At 40.1% G+C, this 13655-nt stretch overlaps 1 protein-coding gene and 1 non-coding gene across 2 annotated transcripts in view; one reads left to right on the top strand and one right to left on the bottom strand.

Annotated features, from left to right (window-relative positions):
• NUP155 (nucleoporin 155) overlaps positions 1 to 13655 on the top strand; it is a 66915-nt gene continuing 53260 nt past the window's right edge. The window contains exons 1-5 of the mRNA XM_055325689.1: positions 1 to 277; positions 3587 to 3724; positions 6368 to 6464; positions 7997 to 8067; positions 13243 to 13335. Coding sequence (XP_055181664.1) covers positions 121 to 277; positions 3587 to 3724; positions 6368 to 6464; positions 7997 to 8067; positions 13243 to 13335 — 556 coding nt within the window. The 5' untranslated portion in view covers positions 1 to 120. The remainder of the gene's footprint in view (positions 278 to 3586; positions 3725 to 6367; positions 6465 to 7996; positions 8068 to 13242; positions 13336 to 13655) is intronic.
• LOC129510001 (U6 spliceosomal RNA) lies at positions 11149 to 11253 on the bottom strand. The gene has a single exon (XR_008664463.1). It is a non-coding gene; the product is annotated as a U6 spliceosomal RNA (small nuclear RNA).

Raw genomic sequence — 13655 nt, 5'->3', positions numbered from 1 at the left:
CCGAGGCGCTCGTTTGGCGCGCGCGCCGTGAGCTGCGGGTCTGAGCTAAGGTCTCGGGTTTTCCCTCTTTTCTCCTTGGTTTTTGGCTTTTTCCGGACGTTCTTGTCTCCGAGTCCCGACATGCCGTCGTCTTTACTGGGCTCGGCGATGCCGGCGTCCACGTCGGCCTCAGGCCTGCAGGAAGCGCTGGAAAATGCAGGGCGGCTCGTCGACCGTCAGTTGCAAGAAGACCGCATGTTCCCGGACCTTTCCGAGCTTCTCCTGGTGTCTGCCCCAAGTGAGTGATCAGTGCCCATTCGGTAACTGCCTTCTCAGCCGAGGGGACTCTCGTCTGACTCCCTAACTAGGTCCTTATCCCCAGGGTGGGCCCGACGAAGACATTTTGAGATTTAGCCGTTTGCTACACTTTGAAGAGCGGAAAAGAGCCTATTTTCAATATTTTGTCATGTTCTCGCTCCACTGCCGATATTTGAGAGTGTGGGAGTGGCGAGCAATCCCCGTTTGGAGCAGAAACAGCAAAGACCCCAACCTTTTTTTTTCCTTTTTTTTTTTTTAAGACTCTTATTTATTTACTCAAGAGAGAGAAAGGAAGGGGCCAGAGAGACAGGCAGAGGGAGAAGCAGGCTCCATGCAGGGAGCCCGACGCGGGACTCGTTCCCGGGTCTCCAGGATCACGCCCCGGGCTGAAGGCGGCGCTAAACCGCTGAGCCACCCGGGCTGCCCTAAAGACACCCAACCTTAATGAGCTGCTCACTGCCTCCAAGCGTTCATCCATCGCTAAGGCCAGTTGAGTAGGATCACCTGATCCAAGTCCCCTCCTTGTTAATTCCGCATATTAACATTAGACTAAAACAGACGAGCAAACGAAATTAATTTGGAAATTTACCATCCTCTCTCAAAGATATTCTTTATTCCGTTTGGAGTCAGTATAATACGAAGTCCCTGAAATATAAAGGTAGTTAAAAAGAACTACCAGGGGGAATAAAGAAAGAGGGGAACTTAGCTGTGATGATGGGCGGGGAGGGTAAGCAGTGCATGTGCCAACAAAAGAGAGGTGACGGTAAAATACTTTTGACGGTTTTAAATTATAGCCAGGTTCCTCGAAGCATATGGAATTACATGAGTTACTTCATTCATTCATTCATTTAAGATTTTATGTATTTATTCTTGAGAGACACACAGAGAGAGGCAGGGACACAGGCAGAGGGAAAAGCAGGCTCCATGCAGGGAGCCCAATGTGGGACTGGATCCCAGGACCCCGGGATAATGACCTGGGCTGAAGGCAGACACTCAACCGCTGAGCCACCCAGGTGTCCCACATGAGTTGCTTTAAAAAGAGTGGACCCGGGATCCCTGGGTGGCACAGCGGTTTGTCGCCCTGCCTTTGGCCCAGGGCGCGATCCTGGAGACCCGGGATCGAATCCCACGTCAGGCTCCCGATGCATGGAGCCTGCTTCTCCCACTGCCTGTCCCTGTCTCTCTCTCTCTCTCTCTCTCTCTCTGTATGACTACCATTAAAAGAAAAAAAAGGTGGACCCCTTTGTGAGATGTATATTGGAGAAAAGCAGAGAAGCGGTAAGACAGAGACAAGACTTTTGGTAAACAGTAACCCAGTTAAAATAACAAGGATAAAGTTAGATAAACTTGGCAGTGTAAACCTGGATGACACTTCTGGAAATTCATAAAAATCGTTGGGTAGACTTGCAGTCAGAGAAAAGATAGAAACAAAACAAATGTAGTATTTGTTCCTGACAGCTACAACTTACCAGTGGGCTTGCTTTTAAGAACTGAGTGGCCTGTTAGCAACTCTTATCTTAAACAGCATGACTCCCTTTGACCTCCTTAGGTTTGAAAAGCAAGATGTAAAAAAAAAAAAAAAGAAAGAAAGAAAAAAGTCCATATATTCTTGTGTTCTCTTATCTGACCCAAATCTATCCTATCCACCTTTACACTCACCTCTTCAACCTAATATCCTCCCCTGCGTCTATATTCCAGTTACACTGAATTTAATATGTTTTCCATAAGAAGCTCTCTTCAGGATTCTATTTTATATCATCATTTACTTCATCACTTGTGGAATGTTCTTTCTTTACCTGATATTCTTCTAGATGCCATTAAATATCACTTCCTTTGTGAGGGCTTTTTTTAGCCATTCACATCATTCCCTGAGTTATTAATTCCATCCTTTGTATTCCCACTGCCATTTAACATGTGTAATATCCTCTTAAATTATGTTTTGAGATTAAATGGGATGTGTGGGATTTGCTTCAAAAAATCCATTAGGGGAGGGGATCCCTGGGTGGCGCAGCGGTTTGGCGCCTGCCTTTGGCCCAGGGCGCGATCCTGGAGACCCGGGATCGAATCCCACGTCGGGCTCCCGGTGCATGGAGCCTGCTTCTCCCTCTGCCTGTGTCTCTGCCTCTCTCTCTCTCTCACTGTGTGCCTATCGTAAATAATAAATAAATGAATAAGTAAGTAAGTAAGTAAATAAATAAATAAATAAATAAATAAATAAATAAAATCCATTAGGGGGACTCCTGGGTGGCCAGTCAGCGAAGCATCTTCCTTTGGCTCAGGTCATGATCCCAGAGTCCTGGGTTGAACCCTTCTTCAGGCTTCCTGCTCAGCAGAGAGCCTGCTTCTCCCTCGACCTCTGCTGCTCTCCCTACTTGTGCACTTTCTCTGTCTAATAAATAAATAAAATCTTTAAAAAAAATCCATTAGGGAAGGAGTAGCTAGGGATATAAATGAAATCTGATGGAGCATGTTATTGGTAATTATTGAAACTGGATAATTAGTACATAGGAACTAATTGTATTTTTCTCTCTAGTTGTATATTTTAAATTTTCATAAGACATTTAGGATTTATTTCATACATCAGTCTTCCCCAGTATCTTTGTATTTAATGGCAGCCTGGAAAGGTGCCTGGGATAAATATGTCATCAGTCAGATCTAAAAAACACCTCTCTGTTTAAGACATAGAAGGACAGGTTATATAGACCAGCCCACTCCTGCCCTTAGTTGACTGTGTCTTGGAGCAAGAGAAATGTTGTGCAATGATAACACTTTATAGAGTAGTCTGTGATTTCTCCCAATAAAATATTGCTTATGTGGTAGCATTTGTATTTATCTTACTGGTCTGGAGGAGGGGTGGTCTAAGAAAAATGCATGGATTGTTTTAATCTATTAATATTTAAATGAGGAAAGAAATAGTGGTTTTTCCCTAATCAATATTTTGTTCACAATTGTTTTATCTGACAATCACAAAATAGCTTTATAAATATTTTCCTGTTTCGGATTAGTAAAATAATAGAAAAAAATTTAAATTATTGAATTAAATATTTCCTTTCTTATGGAGTCTTTGTGAAAGATAACTTTCTGTGTAGTGCTGAAACCTGTTATTGCCCCTACCTTAACACAGTATTTTCTCAGACCTCCTTTGTATTGGGTCAGAACTATTTTATTCTCTCTAAAGCTGTATAACTGCCAGATACACAATATTTTTGTAGCTTGTAGTGCTTCAATATGCCCAGTTGATCCCTGAAACATTGTTATTTTATTAAATGCTTTGTTTTATTACTTGCAGATAATCCCACTGTTTCTGGCATGTCAGATATGGATTATCCTCTACAGGGACCTGGTTTGCTGTCAGTACCCAACCTTCCAGAGATCAGTTCCATCCGAAGAGTTCCTCTCCCACCTGAACTTGTTGAACAGTTTGGACGTATCCTGTTACCTTGTTTTTAACTCTTTAAGGTTTTTAAAAACTGGTGTTCTTATTATAATTCTTGCTTTGTTTTTAATTGGTTTGTGTATATAAGTTCATTTAATGTTGTATTTAAAAAACATTTAAGTGTGTGGATAGTTTGCCATGTACCTAGAAAATTCAATATGTAAGTGAATGGTGACGGGACTTGGGTGGCTCAGTGGCTCAGCGGTTCAGTGTCTGCCTTGGCCCAGGGTGTGATCCTAGAGTCCCAGGATCGAGTCCCACATCGGGCTCCCTGCATGGAGCCTGCTTCTGTCTCTACCTGTGTCTCTGCCTCTCTCTCTCTCTCTCTCTGTCTCTCATGAATAAATTATTACTTTTTTAAAAAAGATTTTATTTATTCATGAGAGACACAGGCAGAGGGAGGAGAAGCAGGCTCCATGCAGGAGCCCAGTGCGGGATTCGACCCTGGAACTCCAGGATCACATCCTGAGCCGAAGGCAGACACTCAACTGCTGAGCCAACCAGGCGTCCCTCTTATGAATAAATTAAAAAAAAAAAAAATCTTGGGAGACCTTGTCCCATTTCATCTGGATTAGATGTTCTTTAAGGGAAAAAAGTTATGTTAATAATTAAATCACATTTTAATTCTGGATCACTGAAGAGAGTGAATTGTTTACAAAGAAGTCTGTGTTTTGATGATACTCTTTCAAAGTAGTACTTTCCAGTTAAACACTATACAAGGAAGCTTTTACTACCACGTTTTAGCTGAAAGACCCCTGATTTTCATTTTTTCTCATATTCTAACATTTTAAGACTGGGTTGCTCTAAAAATGTTTACAAACAAACTGGGGTGCCTGAGTGGCTCAGTCCATTAAGGATCTGCCTTTGGTTGGGGTCATGATCTCAGGGTCCTAGGATCAAGCCCCATGTTGGGCTGTCTGCTCAGTGTTGAGTTTGTCGCTCCTTCTCCCTCTTGTGATTTCTCTCTCTCTCTCAAATAGATAAATAAGATCTTCAAACAAACTGCTAGGTACTTCATTTGCCCTCCCCAAAAGTTTTTGGTGTGGTTTTACACTTATTGGTATCTAATTAAAATTTATAAGTGATTGCATTTCTAAGGATCCCATAACAATGGAACATTAATGATATCTTCATAGAATGAGTTGCTAGAGGAGTTATTTTCTCCTCTAAAAAGAAAGATTTTATCTGATTCTCTTAAAAGTGTGGTATACCCTATAAAGATACTAGATTTGTAGTTACGTGCTAAGAGGTTTTTTTATATCAATCTATAGCCTTCATAATGTAGGTTTTACGAAGCTATATTAAAGTTTAATCTGAGATTTTTTTTTTTTTTTAATTTATGATAGGCACACAGTGAAAGAGAGAGAGAGGCAGAGACACAGGCAGAGGGAGAAGCAGGCTCCATGCACTGGGAACCCGACGTGGGATTCGATCCTGGGTCTCCAGGATCGCGCCCTGGGCCAAAGGCAGGCGCTAAACCGCTGCGCCACCCAGGGATCCCTAATCTGAGATTTTTAAAAGCATATTAATCTACTTAAAGTAAAAACATTTTGGGATGCCTGGGTGGCTCAGCAGTTGAGGGCCTCCCTTAGGCCCAGGGCGTGATCCTGGAGTCCCAGGATTGAGTCCCACATCGGGTTCCCTGCATGGAGCCTGCTTCTCCCTCTGCCTGTGTCTCTGCCTCTCTCTGTGTCTCTCATGAATAAATACAATCTTTAAGAAAAATTAAAATAAAATAAATTTCAAAACATTTCAAGTTTTTCACAGTCTGATTCAGAAAAAAATGGAAATAAGGAAATACTTGTAAACAGAAAAACTAGTAGAATCTAATATTTTCCCTAAAATTTTCAATATTTGAGACTATGAAAGTGTTATTAAATATAAAATATAATTTATTTCATACTCTACCCTTGCTTAGTTAAATATTTTTCTTTAATGTTCTGATAGTACTATCTGTGCAAAAGACCTTAGAAAATTATTCATGATTGTGTCCTTGTTTTTTAATTACATAACATAATCCTTTGTCTATTTGTCTTGTGCATGCACAAGCAGGAAGACTGGCAGGGAGAGGGAGAAGCAGGCTCCCCACTGAGCAAAGAGCCCTGATGTAGGGCTCAATCCTAGGACCCTGGGATCATGACCTGAGCTGGAGGCAAATGCTTAACCAACTGAGCCACCCAGATGCCTCATTTTGTCTTTTTCAATCTTACTATTTATAAGAAGCTTGCAAATTGTACCTACCTATGACTTTAGCATACATGTGCTTTATCAGTCTTGCTCTTACACCATGGAGAAACTGGTCCGGTAAGTTTTTTCATGTAAAAATTCAATAGTGTTATTCATAATCAATATTTTTTAAGTTAGTAATGGTAAAAACATTATATTTGTCCTTCAGAATACATTTCAAGTGGTCAGATGGCATTATTTAGAAATTATAAATTGCAGACTTATTTCTGTCATAAGCTATGTCTTTCATTAAAAATCATTAGAAATTTTATTTACTCTTTCTATTAAAGAGTGATTAGGTCATGATTTCTTTTATGATTTTTTTTATCATAAATTTTAAACCATAATCTTTCGTAACAAATTTAAGAAAGATTGAAATCTTTTTACCTTACATCCACATAACTTCAGATATGCAGTGTAACTGCATGATGGGTGTGTTCCCTCCTATCAGCAGAGCTTGGCTCACAATTGACAGTGATATATTCATGTGGAACTATGAAGATGGGTATGTATTTAACACTGGTTTGCTGTACCATGATTAGAATTTAGATTATCTTAATTGCAGCTAGTGTTCTACTTAGAAGCTGCCTGGTTTTATCTTTTATTTGTCTAATAACTGGGTTAGTGCTCCTCAGTCTACATACCAGGCCCCTGGGGATGAAATTAAAATGTGGATTCTGGGGCAGCCCGTGTGGCTCAGGGGTTTAGTGCCGCCTTCAGCCCAGCCCGATCCTGGAGATCCGGGATTGAATCCCATGTCAGGCTCCCTGTGTGGAGCCTGCTTCTCTCCCTGCCTGTGTCTCTGCCTCTCTCTCTCTGTGTCTCTCATGAATAAATAAAATCTTAAAAAAAAAAAAATGTGGATTCTGTTATGGTAGTTCTGAGTGAGCCTCAAGAGTCTGCATTTATGGGACGCCTGGGTGGCTCAGTGTTTGAGCGTCTGCCTTTGGCTCAGGGTGTGACCCTAGGGTCCCGGGATTGAGTCCCCGCATCTGGTTCCCTGCATGAAGCCTGCTTCTCCCTCTGCCTGTGTCTCTGCCTCTCTTTCTGTGTCTCTCATGAATAAATAAATAAAACCTTAAAAAAGAAAAACACTCTGCATTTGTAACAAAATGCCAGTGGTGATGCCAGTCTCAGTAGCAGGGGTTTAGTTACCAAGCTCTGATCTTCCAATAAGATAGCCTACCAGTTATTTGAGAGATGGTTTGACTTTTTTTTTTTTATTTGACATTTTTAAAGATCTCTCTTTTTTTAAAATATTTTATTTTATTTTATTTTATTGTTTAAAGACTTTATTTATTCGTGAGAGACACAGAGAGAGAGGCAGAGACACAGGAGAGGGAGAAGCAGGCTCCTTGCAGGGAGCCCGATGTGGGACTCGATCCCTGGTCCCCAGGATCATACCTCAGAAATGAGCTGAGTTTGATTTTGCTATTGCTGTGATTACCCTCAGTGGACCACAGGTTTCAAATTCCTGTAGAATTACTTTGCACTTAGGATACAGGTTGAGATGCTGGAGGTTTTTTCTTTTTTTTTTTTTTTAAGATTTATTTATTTCTTCATTCAGAGAGAGCAAGAAAGAGGCAGAGACACAGGCAGAGGGAGAAGCAGGCTCCATGCAGGAAGCCTGATTTGGGACTCGATCCCGGGTCTCCAGAATCACACCCCGGGCTGCAGGCGGCGCTAAACCGCTGCGGCACCAGGGCTACCCCTGGAGGTTTTTTCCTTAATGTTTCTGTTCTACCCTCAGCCATATACTTTCCCTGTGAGTCTGTTCGTAGAGGATCTTGCCCCAACAATAGAATTGCTGTTACTTGAGCCTTGCAACTTGCCTGGGAGGAAGTTTGGGATGGAGGGCAGCATTTCCTGTTTTCTTGGTTTATGCTTATTAACCTTAGGCCTGTGTTTCTGGACCTTGGAACTGAAACAATTTTGTTTGCTGGTTTAGTTTTCATTACATACTGTAATCTTAAACAATATTTTAAGATAAAACTTTGTTTTCTTTATACATATAACATGTTACTTTTTTATTTACAGAGGAGATCTCGCCTATTTTGATGGACTTAGTGAAACTATTCTTGCCGTGGGGCTTGTGAAACCAAAAGCTGGTAAGAAATAAAAATGTAGGGGATCCCTGGGTGGCGCAGCGGTTTGGCGCCTGCCTTTGGCCCGGGGCGCGATCCTGGAGACCCGGGATCGAATCCCACATCGGGCTCCTGGTGCATGGAGCCTGCTTCTGTCTCTGCCTCTCTCTCTCTCTCTCTGTGACTATCATAAATAAATAAAAAAAAAAAAATAAAAAAAAAAAAAGAAATAAAAATGTAATGATTAATTTATGTGGTGTGGTGGTGGTGTGGGTGGTGTATAGACTTAAAATGGTTTAGGACTGCACAGCCCAAGTGACTCAATGGTTTAGCACCACCTTCAGCCCAGGGGCTGATCCTGGAGTCCCGGGATTGAGTCCCACGTCGGGCTCCTGGCATGGAGCCTGCTTCTCCCTCTGCTTGTGTCTCTGCCTCTCTCGTCTGTGTGTCTCTCATGAATAAATAAAAATTTTTAAAAAATAGTTTAGGACTGAATAACAAATTTTAAGTAGTTGAAATTTTTATTGAAGTTTAGTTCTGAGTTCTAATTAGAAATATATAAAGTGATTAGGAATGTTTAATAGGTTATTCACTTTATTTTTTTTTAAGATTATTCATAGAGGCACCTGGGTGGTGCAGTCATTTAGGTATCCGACTCCGTTTTGGCTCACATCATGATCTCAAGGTTCTGAGATTGAGCCCACATGGGGCTCCACATTCAGTATGGAGTCTGATTAAGACTCTTTCTTCTTGGGACGCCTGGGTGGCTTAGTGGTTGAGCGTCTGCCTTTGGCTCAGGGCATGATCCTGGAGTTCCAGGATCGAGTCCCATGTCGGGGTCCCTGCATGGACCCTGATTCTCTCTCGGCCTCTGTCTCTGCCCCTCTCTGTGTCTCTCATGAATAAATCTTTAAAAAAAAAAAAAAAAGACTCTCTTCTTCTCCCTCTACTCCTGCCCCTTGCTTGCTCATGTTTGCTCTCAAGAGCATGTTTACTTTCTCTCAAATAAATAAACCCCCCCCTTTTTTTTAAGATTTAATTTATTTGACAAATAGCACTAGGAGGGGGAGGGAGAAGTAGGCTCCCTGCTCTGTGGGGAGCCTGATGCTGGGCTCAATCCCAGGACCCTGAGCCAAAGGCAAATAGATGCTCAACTGACTGAGCCACCCAGGCGCCCCTAAATAAATCTCTTTTACAAAAGTATCTAAAAGTTTATTCATAATAAGTCGAGAGCTATTCCTGCTTGGCATTTTAGTAAATATAAATTGTCTATCTAAAACAAATAGTAAAATTTTGTTCTACCCAACTGTAAACTTCATTGCAAATTTAAAATTATGACACAGTATTTGATAGGACAATAAATGTGTTGTCTTTTATAATGAAACCTTTTTTTTTTCTTCTTTTTTTTGAGAGAGTGTGCGAGTGGGGGGCAGAGAGGCTTAGGGAGAGAGAATCCAAAGCAAGCTCCATGCGCAGCACAGAGCTGGCTGGACTCCAAGGCTGGATGGATCTCACCTCTGAGATCATGACCTGAGCCAATATCAGTGAGTCAGACACTTAACTGAATGAGCCACCTAGGTGCCCTGATTATGAAATAGTTCTGACTTTGTCATAAGTACTGAAAATTCTGATTTTTGAACATAATGTTAAAGCTAACAAAATCCTTATCTTTACCTTTTGTAAGAACATATTATTCATAAAGTCATTGTTTTCTAAGTCCAGCTTTTTGGCAAGAGTTTGCTTTATTGGTGATTTCTGTTTAAGGAAGCAGAATATGAATACATGTTTCAATTTTATGATTGAGTAAACATGAGTGTTTCTGCGTTTTTTAGCATTTGCAGGTTTTTGTCCACAGAGAAATGGACGGCTTAATCACACTTTTTCTGGGTTTAGGGAAGCATTTCTTATGTGTTGAAAGATACACATGGCTGTCTAGTTTCATTCGTATCTTCTTGAGAGGTAACTTAGCTGAAAGAGCTTGTGGCTTTGGGACGTTATTTGTTATAGTGATTATGAGTGGTTAATGATTTCTGAGTCAACTTACCTCATCTGTATGATGTAGGAGGACTGCCACCAAAGTCAAATCATGTGTAAACTCCTTTCTGGAATTTATTCTTGGAATGATCTTTCCTGCCTCTAATACAGTAAACCTCCTATAGGTCTAGTCAATTACTTCTGGAAAGCCAGTGGACTTTTCAGTAGAAGAGAACTTTATATTTTCCTGTTCGGAACCAACAACTCTTGAAAAGGTGCCAGTTCTTACTGTCATTGAAGTTGATTTAGAAGTTGAAGGTACCATTGGCCAAGTTTTCAGTGCCAAAGCATGCCTTTCTAAAATGCAGTGGGTTACGGTACTGTTGAGTGTCTTCATCAAAGCAGCAAAAACAGAAGTGTTAGCAAAGGATCCTGCGTGTTCATATTTGTGCACAAGTATTAAACTATTTCTTTCAAAACTTTTTCAAGCTTTTTCAAAACTTTAAAACTTTTTCATCCAAAAGCAGTGAAACTTTATTTTTTAAAAGAGATTTATTTATTCATTCATTCATTCATTCATTCATTCATGAGAGAGAGGGAGGGAGAGGCAGAGCCACAGGCAGAGGGAGAAGCAGGCTCCACGCAGGGAGCCTGACGCGGGACTCGATCCCGGGTCTCCAGGATCAGGCCCTGGGCTGAAGGCGGCACTAAACCGCTGAGCCACCCGGGCTGCCCAGCAGTGAAACTTTAAACTGTTCCAAAGACCTGTATAACTTATGTTAATTTCTAAAAGGTACTAATAAGATGTATAATTTTATAGAAGTGAGAGCTGACAGAAGTGAGAAATGTCAATCATTTAACCTTGTTGCATCCTGAAGCCATCCTGAGATGGCTTCCTGGCTTCCATTTCTACCATTTCCTTTTGCAAAATACTTGTATAAATGATGAGAGATTTTAGAAAAGATCCCATCGTTTGGCAAGATATGTTTTACTTATCTCCCTTTACTCAAAGCCATAAACTGACTCCGCCATCTGTAAAAGTCTAACTTCATTAAAGTTTGTGTAATCAAAGATGACTTTTTTGGCATAGGCTGGTGACTGAGTACTTAGAGATAAGGTTTTTATTATTTTTATTATATGGAGCACTTCACAAATTCGCATGTCATCCTAGTGCTGGGGGGCATGCTAATCTCTGTATTGTTCTAATTTTAGTATATATGCTGCTGAAGCAAGCATGAGATGAGGCTTTTATTAAGGAAAATCTAAGTTTTTATATAGTTCAAGCTTTTTAAATCAACGTATGGAATATCACTTATATTTTGAGTTCATTAGGTAGAAAATCTGTTTCTTCAGCTTTTACTGGCTTGAACCTTGATACACAAAAATGGCTTTTGTGCCCCTTGATGTTTAATCAGTGAAAGTAAAAGTTTCATTGTTCTTTCTTCTATGGTATTTAATTAATACCCTTAAATAGGCTAAGGGTATATACAGGAAAAAATGTCCGTAATTGTGACATAAGATATATTTTCCTTTATTCCTATCAGTAAGACACTATTTTTGGGTATCATAACATGACAGTGGTAATTATACATAGAATCTCATGCCACTGCACAGTTTTTAATGTTAATACCAAAAAAATAAACAGTACTTCAGCACGAACTAACAAAAAAAATTGTGTACTTGGTAATGTTCTGAGACTATAAATTACCTGTTTTTGATATATAAATTCATCTGGGAAACTCATTTAACATAAATTCATTTCTGTTTCTGTGAATTGGACTACTTTATGTACAAGTGGAATATAAGTGGAATTTATCTCTTTGTGACTGGTTTTTTTCACTTACAGTATTCTTTTTTTTTTTTTTTTAAGATGTTATTTGAGAGAGAGCAAGCACAAGCAGGGAGAGCAGCAGGCAGAGAGGGAGGGAGAAACAGGCTCCCCACAGAGCAGGGATCCCAATGTGGGGCTCTGATCCCAGGATCCTGGGATCGTGACCTGAGCTGAAGGTAGACACTTAACAGATTGAGCCACCCAAGTGTCCCATGATGTTCTTTTTTCTTTTAAGTGTGTGTGCATGTACATGAGTAGGGGGAACGGCTGAGGGGAGGGGGAAACCTCAGACTCTTCACTGATCCCGACCCGGAGTTTGATCTCACCACCCTGAGAGTCTGACCTGACCCTAAATCAAGATGAGATGTTCAACCAGTTGAGCCACCCAGGTGCTCCTCAATTAAAATGTTCTTAAGATTCATTCCAGTTGTAGTGTCAGTATGTCATCCTTTTTTAACACTGGATAATACTGCATTTTGTGTTCACATTTTGTTCATTCATCTGTTGGTGGACTCTTGAATTGCTTCCATCTTTTGGGTACTGTGAATTATACTACTGTCAGTGTAGTATACAAATAGAAGGTTGTATATTTTTTAATGTAATGCTGATTTTAAATGGTATTTAATACTGAAGTGTTTCTTTTCTAAGATGGTTCTTTTTTATTGCTTACTTATTTAAATGATCATAGATAGTAATATTTTAACATCAAAATTAAATTGAGGGGGGACACCTGAGTGGCTCAGCAGTTGAGCATCTGCCTTTGGCTCAGGGCGTGATCCTGGAGTTCTAGGATCAATTCCCACATCAGGTTCCCTGCATGGAGCCTGCCTCTCCTTCTGCCTATGTCTCTGCCTCTCTAGCTCTGTGTCTCTCATGAATAATTAAATAGAATCTTAAAATGTATTAAAAAACAAAACAAAAACAAAATTAAATTGAGTTGAGGCTTTTCATATGTTATTTAACTTTTTTTTTTTTTTTCAGTAGGCTCCAAGCCCAACATGGGGCTTGATCTCATGACCCTAAGGTCAAGAGTTGCATGCTCTACCAACTGAGCCAGCCAAATGCCTGCTACATAGACTTTAATCATTAGGTTTTTTGGTTTTTTTTTTTTTTTTTTTTTTTAATATTATTTATTCATGAAAGACACAGAGAAAGAGAGGCAGAGACATAGGCATAGAGAGAAGCAAGCTCCATGCAGGGAGCCTGATGTGGAGGCTCAATCCTGGGACTCCAGGATCACACCCTGGGCTGAAGGCAGACACTTAACTGCTGAGCCATCCTGGTGTCCCATGTTTAATCACTAGTTTAATGGTAAAATATTAGTCTGTTAATGCTTAAATAGTGGAAATGGATGTTTTTGGAATAATCCCTAACTCCTGTCTGCTTTATCATAGGCATTTTTCAACCTCATGTACGACATCTCCTGGTTTTGGCAACCCCTGTGGATATAGTGATTCTTGGACTTAGCTATGCTAATTTACAAACAGGTATAGGAAACTACATGTGGTGTTTTTAAAATAAAAATATATTAGCCAATTTAGTATAATTAAAAGCTAATTTTTTCTGCTAAGTTAACTTTCCAGACTATTTGCTCATCAAAAATAGTATTTCCCTATGGGTGTGATATCTATCAGGTCACTAGGGCTATCAAGCAAATTATTAAAAAAAAACATATTTTGAATACATTTATCATATTAATGTACACTCCTTAAATGTACAGTATAAAGGGGGAGTAGAAGAGAAATGATTGACATTAGTGAGTTTTTCTATTAATGCTTTCCTTTGTTTCTAGTTTTTCAATTGTCAT

This window comes from Nyctereutes procyonoides, unplaced genomic scaffold (assembly GCF_905146905.1).
Source record: "Nyctereutes procyonoides isolate TBG_1078 unplaced genomic scaffold, NYPRO_anot_genome, whole genome shotgun sequence".
NCBI classification, from domain to species: domain Eukaryota; kingdom Metazoa; phylum Chordata; class Mammalia; order Carnivora; family Canidae; genus Nyctereutes; species Nyctereutes procyonoides.
The sequence above is the reverse complement of the archived record's forward strand: the minus strand, read 5'-3'. Positions and strand labels throughout refer to the sequence as shown.